This window comes from Salmo salar, chromosome ssa16 (assembly GCF_905237065.1).
Source record: "Salmo salar chromosome ssa16, Ssal_v3.1, whole genome shotgun sequence".
Lineage (NCBI taxonomy): Eukaryota > Metazoa > Chordata > Actinopteri > Salmoniformes > Salmonidae > Salmo > Salmo salar.
This window is the reverse complement of record NC_059457.1, coordinates 57,884,352-57,896,885: the sequence shown is the minus strand read 5'-3', so window position 1 is coordinate 57,896,885 and position 12,534 is coordinate 57,884,352. Positions and strand designations below refer to the sequence as shown.

The following is a 12,534-nucleotide window of genomic DNA, read 5'->3' as shown; positions in this document are numbered from 1 at the left end:
CAACCCGCTTGAAGTTTGTCAAAAGCCACCTAAAGACTCTCAGACCACGAGAAACAAGATTCTCTGGTCTGATGAAACCAAGATTGAACTCTTTGGTCTGAATGTCAAGCGTCACATCTGGAGGAAACCTGGCACCATCCCTACGGTGACGCATGGTGGTGGCAGCATCATGCTGTGGGGATGTTTTTCAGCGACAGGGACTGGGAGACTATCAGGATGGAGGGAAAGATGAACAGAGCAAAGTACAGAGAGGTCCTTGATGAAAACCTGCTCCAGAGCATTCAGGACCTCAGACTGGGGTGAAGATTCACCTTCCAACAGGACAACGACCCTAAGCACACAGCCAAGACAACAAACTAGTGGCTTTGGGAAAAGTCTCTGAATGTCCTTGAGTGGCCCAGCCAGAGCCCGGACTTGAACCCGATCGAACATCTCTGGAGAGACCTGAAAATAGCTGTGCAGCGACGCTCCCCATCCAACCTGACAGAGCTTGAGAGGATCTGCAGAGAAGAATGGGAGAAACTCCCCAAATACAGGTGTGCCAAGAAGACTTGTAATCGCTGCCAAAGGTGCTTCAACAAAGTACTGAGTAAAGGGTCTGAATATTTATGTAACTAAGATATTTTAGTAATTTTTAATACATTTGCAAACATTTCCAAAAGCCTGTTTTTGCTTTGTCATTATGGGGTATTGTGTGTAGATCGATGAGGGAAAAAACTATAATTTTAGAATAAGGCTGTAGCGTAACAAAATGTGAAAAAAAGGGGTTTGAATACTTTCCGAATGCACTGTATAATTCCTCAATCTCTACCACCTCCAGAGCACAACTTATCCCTTCAATTAGCTTCTGATGGAAATCACACTTAACAAAATCACAAAAGGATATTTCATAAAGCAGTATAAAGCAACATAAAGCAGTATAAAGATGTATATAGCAGTATAAAGCAGTATAAAGCAACATAAAGCAGTATAAAGCAGTATAAAGCAGTATAAAGCATAAAGCAACATATAGCAGTATAAAGCAACATAAAGCAGTATAAAGCAGTATAAAGCAGTATATAGCAGTATAAAGCAACATATAGCAGTATAAAGCAGTATAAAGCAACATATAGCAGTATAAAGCAGTATAAAGCAGTATATAGCAGTATAAAGCAACATATAGCAGTATAAAGCAACATATAGCAGTATAAAGCAGTATAAAGCAGTATATAGCAGAATGAAGCAGAATAAAGCAGTATAAAGCAACATATAGCAGTATAAAGCAGTATAAAGCAGTATAAAGCAGTATATAGCAGTATAAAGCAACATATAGCAGTATAAAGCAACATATAGCAGTATAAAGCAACATATAGCAGTATAAAGCAGTATAAAGCAACATATAGCAGTATATAGCAGTATAAAGCAACATATAGCAGTATAAAGCAACATAAAGCAGTATAAAGCAGAATAAAGCAGCATATAGCAGTATAAAGCAGTATAAAGCAGTATATAGCAGTATAAAGCAACATATAGCAGTATAAAGCAACATATAGCAGTATAAAGCAGTATAAAGCAGTATATAGCAGAATGAAGCAGAATAAAGCAGTATAAAGCAACATATAGCAGTATATAGCAGTATAAAGCAACATATAGCAGTATAAAGCAACATATAGCAGTATAAAGCAGTATATAGCAGTATAAAGCAACATATAGCAGTATAAAGCAACATATAGCAGTATAAAGCAGTATAAAGCAACATATAGCAGTATATAGCAGTATAAAGCAGTATATAGCAGTATAAAGCAACATATAGCAGTATAAAGCAACATATAGCAGTATAAAGCAGTATAAAGCAGAATGAAGCAGAATAAAGCAGTATAAAGCAACATATAGCAGTATATAGCAGTATAAAGCAACATATAGCAGTATAAAGCAACATATAGCAGTATAAAGCAGTATATAGCAGTATAAAGCAACATATAGCAGTATAAAGCAACATATAGCAGTATAAAGCAGTATAAAGCAACATATAGCAGTATATAGCAGTATAAAGCAACATATAGCAGTATAAAGCAACATAAAGCAGTATAAAGCAGAATAAAGCAGCATATAGCAGAATGAAGCAGAATAAAGCAGCATATAGCAGAATGAAGCAGAATATAGCAGTATAAAGCAGTATAAAGCAGTATATAGCAGTATAAAGCATAAAGCAACATAAAGCAGTATAAAGCAGAATAAAGCAGCATATAGCAGAATGAAGCAGAATAAAGCAGCATATAGCAGAATGAAGCAGAATATAGCAGTATAAAGCAGTATAAAGCAGTATAAAGCATAAAGCAACATATAGCAGTATAAAGCAGTATAAAGCAGTATATAGCAGTATAAAGCATAAAGCAACATATAGCAGTATAAAGCAGTATAAAGCAGTATAAAGCATAAAGCAACATATAGCAGTATAAAGCAGTATAAAGCAACATAAAGCAGTATAAAGCATAAAGCAACATATAGCAGTATAAAGCAGTATAAAGCAGTATAAAGCATAAAGCAACATATAGCAGTATAAAGCAACATAAAGCAGTATAAAGCAGTATAAAGCAGTATATAGCAGTATAAAGCAACATATAGCAGTATAAAGCAGTATAAAGCAACATAAAGCAGTATAAAGAAGTATAAAGCAGTATAAAGCAACATATAGCAGTATAAAGCAGTATAAAGCAGTATATAGCAGTATAAAGCAACATATAGCAGTATAAAGCAGTATAAAGCAACATATAGCAGTATAAAGCAACATAAAGCAGTATATAGCAGAATAAAGCAGTATATAGCAGAATAAAGCAGAATAAAGCAGTATAAAGCAGTATAAAGCAGTATAAAGCAGTATAAAGCAACATAAAGCAGTATAAAGCAGTATAAAGCAACATAAAGCAGTATAAAGCAGTATAAAGCAACATAAAGCAGTATAAAGCAGTATAAAGCAGTATAAAGCAGAATAAAGCAGAATAAAGCAGTATGGAGCAGAATAAAGCAGTATAAAGCAGAATAAAGCAGTATGGAGCAGTATAAAGCAGAATAAAGCAGTATAGAGCAGAATAAAGCAGAATAAAGCAGTATAAAGCAGAATAAAGCAGTATAAAGCAGAATAAAGCAGTATGGAGCAGAATAAAGCAGAATAAAGCAGTATAGAGCAGAATAAAGCAGTATAGAGCAGAATAAAGCAGTATAAAGCAGAATAAAGCAGTATAAAGCAGAATAAAGCAGTATAAAGCAGTATAAAGCAGAATAAAGCAGAATAAAGCAGTATAAAGCAGAATAAAGCAGAATAAAGCAGTATAAAGCAGAATGAAGCAGTATAAAGCAGAATAAAGCAGAATAAAGCAGTATAAAGCAGAATAAAGCAGTATATGATGAGTAGCACAGTCTTTACCTGGTGGGGCGACTCTGTCCTGGTAGGTGGGTTTAAAGTTACTAAGGGTTAGCAGCAGGGCCTGGATGGTCCCAATGAAAATCCCAGCCAAGCATCCATAGAAGATCAGGTAGAACAAGAGGATTTTAACTGTGGAGAGAAAGACAGAAGGGATTCGTTACAAATAGACATATGAAACAGATTAGTTGTAGACGGCGTAGTGATATGCATGTCCTGTTTTTAGCAGATCTAACATGGTGAATGGGTGTCAACAATACACCAGTATCCCCCATCATTGTACAGATTCACCCTGCCAGGCAGATCTAACATTTTGCCTGAATTGATTCTAACAGGAAATGCCAGGGAAACTTCCCTCTCCAGGAAAAACACCTTAGACATTAGCCTGACAGGACGCTGAACGGAAGATGTCTGGAGGTTTAAAGGGCTGAGTAACTCTAGTGACTAGGAATGTGCTGAGCAACGCATGGTGTGGCGTGGCTGGCTAGAATTCAAATAATAATCAAAATATTAAAAAATTAATTAAAAAAAGCAAGTTTGAAGTTAAGTTATTTAACCTGAGATGTTATTTGAGGGTTGTAGGGATATATTGGTGATTGAGATTAACTTTAAATCTAATTCAACATGTCCATCTTTGCCAGCACAGCTCAGTAACTAAATAGACGTCTCTATAAAATCACTTTCAAAATGGCTGAAAAAAATGAAACTAGGCTGATGCTGTCATTATAAGTGCTTACGATCCAATATGAGAAGTCATTAAAAAATTTATTTAATTACAAAGACAGTCTTAAGTCATTGTGAGAGGCATAAGAGTGGTAATGTTCCTGGTACTAAATCTCTCTACGGTTTTACTTTCTCTGAATTGACTGTAAACTTCAGAGTAACTTCAACAGCGTGTTAATCCTCACTCTGCTGTTAATGCCAGGGTAGATACAACTCCTGTTGCTAGTACTACACAACTACTACACAATATTCCCTCCCCTACACTACTACAGAACATTCCCTACACATACACTACTACAGAACATTCCCTACACATACACTACTACAGAACATTCCCTCCCCTACACATACACTACTACAGAACATTCCCTACAGATACACTACTACAGAACATTCCCTCCCCTACACATACACTACTACAGAACATTCCCTACACATACACTACTACAGAACATTCCCTCCCCTACACATACACTACTACAGAACATTCCCTCCCCTCCACATACACTATTACAGAACATTCCCTCCCCTACACATACACTACTACAGAACATTCCCTCCCCTACACATACACTATTACAGAACATTCCCTCCCCTACACATACACTACTACAGAACATTCCCTACACATACACTACTACAGAACATTCCCTCCCCTACACATACACTACTACAGAACATTCCCTCCCCTACACATACACTACTACAGAACATTCCCTACCCTACACATACACTACTACAGAACATTCCCTCCACATACACTACTACAGAACATTCCCTACACATACACTACTACAGAACATTCCCTCCCCTACGCATACACTACTACAGAACATTCCCTCCCCTAAACATACACTACTACAGAACATTCCCTGCACATACACTACTACAGAACATTCCCTACCCTACACATACACTACTACAGAACATTCCCTCCCCTACACATACACTACTACAGAACATTCCCTCCCCTACACATACACTACTACAGAACATTCCCTCCCCTACACATACACTATTACAGAACATTCCCTCCCCTACACATACACTACTACAGAACATTCCCTACCCTACACATACACTACTACAGAACATTCCCTAGATATACACTACTACAGAACATTCCCTCCACATACACTACTACAGAACATTCCCTACACATACACTACTACAGAACATTCCCTACACATACACTACTACAGAACATTCCCTCCCCTACACATACACTACTACAGAACATTCCCTCCCCTACACATACACTACTACAGAACATTCCCTCCCCTACACATACACTACTACAGAACATTCCCTCCCCTACACATACACTACTACAGAACATTCCCTAGATATACACTACTACAGAACATTCCCTAGACATACACTACTACAGAACATTCCCTCCCCTACACATACACTAATACAGAACATTCCCTACACATACACTACTACAGAACATTCCCTCCCCTACACATACACTACTACAGAACATTCCCTAGATATACACTACTACAGAACATTCCCTCCCCTACACATACAATACTACAGAACATTCCCGACACATACACTACTACAGAACATTCCCTCCCCTACACATACACTACTACAGAACATTCCCTCCACATACACTACTACAGAACATTCCCTACACATACACTACTACAGAACATTCCCTCCCCTACACATACACTACTACAGAACATTCCCTCCCCTACACATACACTACTACAGAACATTCCCTACACATACACTACTACAGAACATTCCCTCCCCTACACATACACTACTACAGAACATTCTCTCCCCTACACATACACTACTACAGAACATTCCCTCCCCTACACATACACTACTACAGAACATTCCCTCCCCTACACATACACTATTACAGAACATTCCCTCCACTACACATACACTACTACAGACCATTCCCTAGATATACACTACTACAGAACATTCCCTACAAATACACTACTACAGAACATTCCCTCCCCTACACATACACTACTACAGAACATTCCCTCCCCAACACATACACTACTACTGAACATTCCCTCCCCTACACATACACTACTACAGAACATTCCCTCCACTACACATACACTACTACAGTACATTCCCTCCCCTACACATACACTACTACAGAACATTCCCTACCCTTCACATACACTACTACAGAACATTCCCTCCCCTACACATACACTACTACAGAACATTCCCTACCCTACACATACACTACTACAGAACATTCCCTCCCCTACACATACACTACTACAGTACATTCCCTCCCCTACACATACACTACTACAGAACATTCCCTCCCCTACACATACACTACTACAGAACATTCCCTACCCTACACATACACTACTACAGAACATTCCCTACCCTACACATACACTACTACAGAACATTCCCTCCACATACACTACTACAGAACATTCACTACACATACACTACTACAGAACATTCCCTCCCCTACACATACACTACTACAGAACATTCCCTCCCCTAAACATACACTACTACAGAACATTCCCTACACATACACTACTACAGAACATTCCCTACCCTACACATACACTACTACAGAACATTCCCTCCCCTACACATACACTACTACAGAACATTCCCTACACATACACTACTACAGAACATTCCCTCCCCTACACATACACTACTACAGAACATTCCCTACCCTACACATACACTACTACAGAACATTCCCTCCCCTACACATACACTACTACAGAACATTCCCTCCCCTACACATACACTACTACAGAACATTCCCTCCCCTACACATACACTATTACAGAACATTCCCTACACATACACTACTACAGAACATTCCCTCCCCTACACATACACTACTACAGTACATTCCCTACCCTACACATACACTACTACAGAACATTCCCTACCCTACACATACACTACTACAGAACATTCCCTCCACATACACTACTACAGAACATTCCCTCCACATACACTACTACAGAACATTCCCTCCCCTACACATACACTACTACAGAACATTCCCTCCCCTAAACATAAACTACTACAGAACATTCCCTCCCCTACACATACACTACTACAGAACATTCCCTAGATATACACTACTACAGAACATTCCCTAGACATACTCTACTACAGAACATTCCCTCCCCTACACATACACTACTACAGAACATTCCCTACACATACACTACTACAGAACATTCCCTCCCCTACACATACACTACTACAGAACATTCTCTCCCCTACACATACACTACTACAGAACATTCCCTCCCCTACACATACACTACTACAGAACATTCCCTCCCCTACACATACACTATTACAGAACATTCCCTCCCCTACACATACACTACTACAGAACATTCCCTACCCTACACATACACTACTACAGAACATTCCCTAGATATACACTACTACAGAACATTCCCTCCCCTACACATACACTACTACAGAACATTCCCTCCCCTACACATACACTACTACAGAACATTCCCTACACATACACTACTACAGAACATTCCCTACACATACACTACTACAGAACATTCCCTCCCCTACACATACACTACTACAGAACATTCCCTCCCCTACACATACACTACTACAGAACATTCCCTCCCCTACACATACACTACTACAGAACATTCCCTCCCCTACACATACACTACTACAGAACATTCCCTCCCCTACACATACACTACTACAGAACATTCCCTCCCCTACACATACACAACTACAGAACATTCCCTCCCCTACACATACACTACTACAGAACATTCCCTCCCCTAAACATACACTACTACAGAACATTCCCTACACATACACTACTACAGAACATTCCCTACCCTACACATACACTACTACAGAACATTCCCTCCCCTACACATACACTACTACAGAACATTCCCTCCCCTACACATACACTACTACAGAACATTCCCTCCCCTACACATACACTACTACAGAACATTCTCTCCCCTACACATACACTACTACAGAACATTCCCTCCCCTACACATACACTACTACAGAACATTCCCTCCCCTACACATACACTATTACAGAACATTCCCTCCACTACACATACACTACTACAGAACATTCCCTAGATATACACTACTACAGAACATTCCCTACACATACACTATTACAGAACATTCCCTCCCCTACACATACACTACTACAGAACATTCCCTCCCCAACACATACACTACTACTGAACATTCCCTCCCCTACACATACACTACTACAGAACATTCCCTCCACTACACATACACTACTACAGTACATTCCCTCCCCTACACATACACTACTACAGAACATTCCCTACCCTTCACATACACTACTACAGAACATTCCCTCCCCTACACATACACTACTACAGAACATTCCCTACCCTACACATACACTACTACAGAACATTCCCTCCCCTACACATACACTACTACAGAACATTCCCTCCCCTACACATACACTACTACAGAACATTCCCTCCCCTACACATACACTACTACAGAACCTTCCCTACCCTACACATACACTACTACAGAACATTCCCTACCCTACACATACACTACTACAGAACATTCCCTCCACATACACTACTACAGAACATTCACTACACATACACTACTACAGAACATTCCCTCCCCTACACATACACTACTACAGAACATTCCCTCCCCTAAACATACACTACTACAGAACATTCCCCTACACATACACTACTACAGAACATTCCCTCCCCTACACATACACTACTACAGAACATTCCCTCCCCTACACATACACTAATACAGAACATTCCCTCACACATACACTACTACAGAACATTCCCTCCCCTACACATACACTACTACAGAACATTCCCTACCTAACATACACTACTACAGAACATTCCCTACCCTACACATACACTACTACAGAACATTCCCTCCCCTACACATACACTACTACAGAACATTCCCTCCCCTTCACATACACTACTACAGAACATTCCCTACCCTACACATACACTACTACAGAACATTCCCTCCCCTACACATACACTACTACAGAACATTCCCTCCCACATACACTACTACAGAACATTCCCTCCACTACACACTACTACAGAACATTCCCTCCCCTACACATACACTACTACAGAACATTCCCTCCCCTACACATACACTACTACAGAACATTCCCTCCCCTACACATACACTACTACAGAACATTCCCTCCCCTACACATACACTACTACAGAACATTCCCTCCCCACACATACACTACTACAGAACATTCCCTCCCCTACACATACACTACTACAGAACATTCCCTCCCCTACACATACACTACTACAGAACATTCCCTCCCCTACACATACACTACTACAGAACATTCCCTCCCCTGCACATACACTACTACAGAACATTCCCTCCCCTACACATACACTACTACAGAACATTCCCTCCCCTACACATACACTACTACAGAACATTCCCTCCCACACATACACTACTACAGAACATTCCCTCCCCTACACATACACTACTACAGAACATTCCCTCCCCTACACATACACTACTACAGAACATTCCCTCCCTACACATACACTACTACAGAACATTCCCTCCCTACACATACACTACTACAGAACATTCCCTACCCTACATACACTACTACAGAACATTCCCTCCCCTACACATACACTACTACAGAACATTCCCCCTACACATACACTACTACAGAACATTCCCTCCCCTACACATACACTACTACAGAACATTCCCTCCCCTACACATACACTACTACAGAACATTCCCTCCCCTACACATACACTACTACAGAACATTCCCTCCCCTACACATACACTACTACAGAACATTCCCTCCCCTACACATACACTACTACAGAACATTCCCTCCCCTACACATACACTACTACAGAACATTCCCTCCCCTACACATACACTACTACAGAACATTCCCTACCCTACACATACACTACTACAGAACATTCCCTCCACATACACTACTACAGAACATTCCCTCCACATACACTACTACAGAACATTCCCTCCCCTACACATACACTACTACAGAACATTCCCTCCCCTACACATACACTACTACAGAACATTCCCTCCCCTACACATACACTACTACAGAACATTCCCTACCCTACACATACACTACTACAGAACATTCCCTACCACATACACTACTACAGAACATTCCCTCCCCACACATACACTACTACAGAACATTCCCCTACACATACACTACTACAGAACATTCCCTCCCCTACACATACACTACTACAGAACATTCCCTCCCACACATACACTACTACAGAACATTCCCTCCCCACACATACACTACTACAGAACATTCCCTCCCCTACACATACACTACTACAGAACATTCCCTCCCCTACACATACACTACTACAGAACATTCCCTCCCCTACACATACACTACTACGAACATTCCCTACAACTACTACAGAACATTCCCTCCCCTACACATACACTACTACAGAACATTCCCTCCCCTACACATACACTACTACAGAACATTCCCTACCCTACACATACACTACTACAGAACATTCCCTCCACATACACTACTACAGAACATTCCCTCCACATACACTACTACAGAACATTCCCTCCCCTACACATACACTACTACAGAACATTCCCTCCCCTAAACATAAACTACTACAGAACATTCCCTCCCCTACACATACACTACTACAGAACATTCCCTAGATATACACTACTACAGAACATTCCCTAGACATACTCTACTACAGAACATTCCCTCCCCTACACATACACTACTACAGAACATTCCCTACACATACACTACTACAGAACATTCCCTCCCCTACACATACACTACTACAGAACATTCTCTCCCCTACACATACACTACTACAGAACATTCCCTCCCCTACACATACACTACTACAGAACATTCCCTCCCCTACACATACACTATTACAGAACATTCCCTCCCCTACACATACACTACTACAGAACATTCCCTACCCTACACATACACTACTACAGAACATTCCCTAGATATACACTACTACAGAACATTCCCTACACATACACTACTACAGAACATTCCCTCCCCTACACATACACTACTACAGAACATTCCCTACACATACACTACTACAGAACATTCCCTACACATACACTACTACAGAACATTCCCTCCCCTACACATACACTACTACAGAACATTCCCTCCCCTACACATACACTACTACAGAACATTCCCTCCCCTACACATACACTACTACAGAACATTCCCTCCCCTACACATACACTACTACAGAACATTCCCTCCCCTACACATACACTACTACAGAACATTCCCTCCCCTACACATACACTACTACAGAACATTCCCTCCCCTACACATACACTACTACAGAACATTCCCTCCCCTACACATACACTACTACAGAACATTCCCTCCCCTACACATACACTACTACAGAACATTCCCTCCCCTACACATACACTACTACAGAACATTCCCTACACATACACTACTACAGAACATTCCCTCCCCTACACATACACTACTACAGAACATTCCCTACACATACACTACTACAGAACATTCCCTACCCTACACATACACTACTACAGAACATTCCCTCCCCTACACATACACTACTACAGAACATTCCCTACACATACACTACTACAGAACATTCCCTCCCCTACACATACACTACTACAGAACATTCCCTCCCCTACACATACACTACTACAGAACATTCCCTCCCCTACACATACACTACTACAGAACATTCCCTCCCCTACACATACACTACTACAGAACATTCCCTCCCCTACACATACACTACTACAGAACATTCCCTAGATATACACTACTACAGAACATTCCCTACACATACACTACTACAGAACATTCCCTCCCCTACACATACACTACTACAGAACATTCCCTCCCCTACACATACACTACTACAGAACATTCCCTCCCCTACACATACACTACTACAGAACATTCCCTCCCCTACACATACACTACTACAGAACATTCCCTCCCCTACACATACACTACTACAGAACATTCCCTCCCCTACACATACACTACTACAGAACATTCCCTACCCTACACATACACTACTACAGAACATTCCCTCCCCTACACTACTACAGAACATTCCCCCCCCTACACATACACTACTACAGAACATTCCCTCCCCTACACATACACTACTACAGAACATTCCCTCCCCTACACATACACTACTACAGAACATTCCCTCCCCTACACATACACTACTACAGAACATTCCCTTCCCTACACATACACTACTACAGAACATTCCCTCCCTACACATACACTACT

The 12,534-nt window shown here is 40.7% G+C and overlaps 1 protein-coding gene across 1 annotated transcript in view; it reads right to left on the bottom strand.

Moving 5' to 3' along the window:
• The window catches only part of atp1b1a (ATPase Na+/K+ transporting subunit beta 1a), a 93,224-nt gene that overhangs the window by 12,751 nt on the left and 67,939 nt on the right, over nucleotides 1-12,534 (bottom strand). The window contains exon 2 of the mRNA NM_001140597.1: nucleotides 3,404-3,532. Coding sequence (NP_001134069.1) covers nucleotides 3,404-3,532 — 129 coding nt within the window. The remainder of the gene's footprint in view (nucleotides 1-3,403; nucleotides 3,533-12,534) is intronic.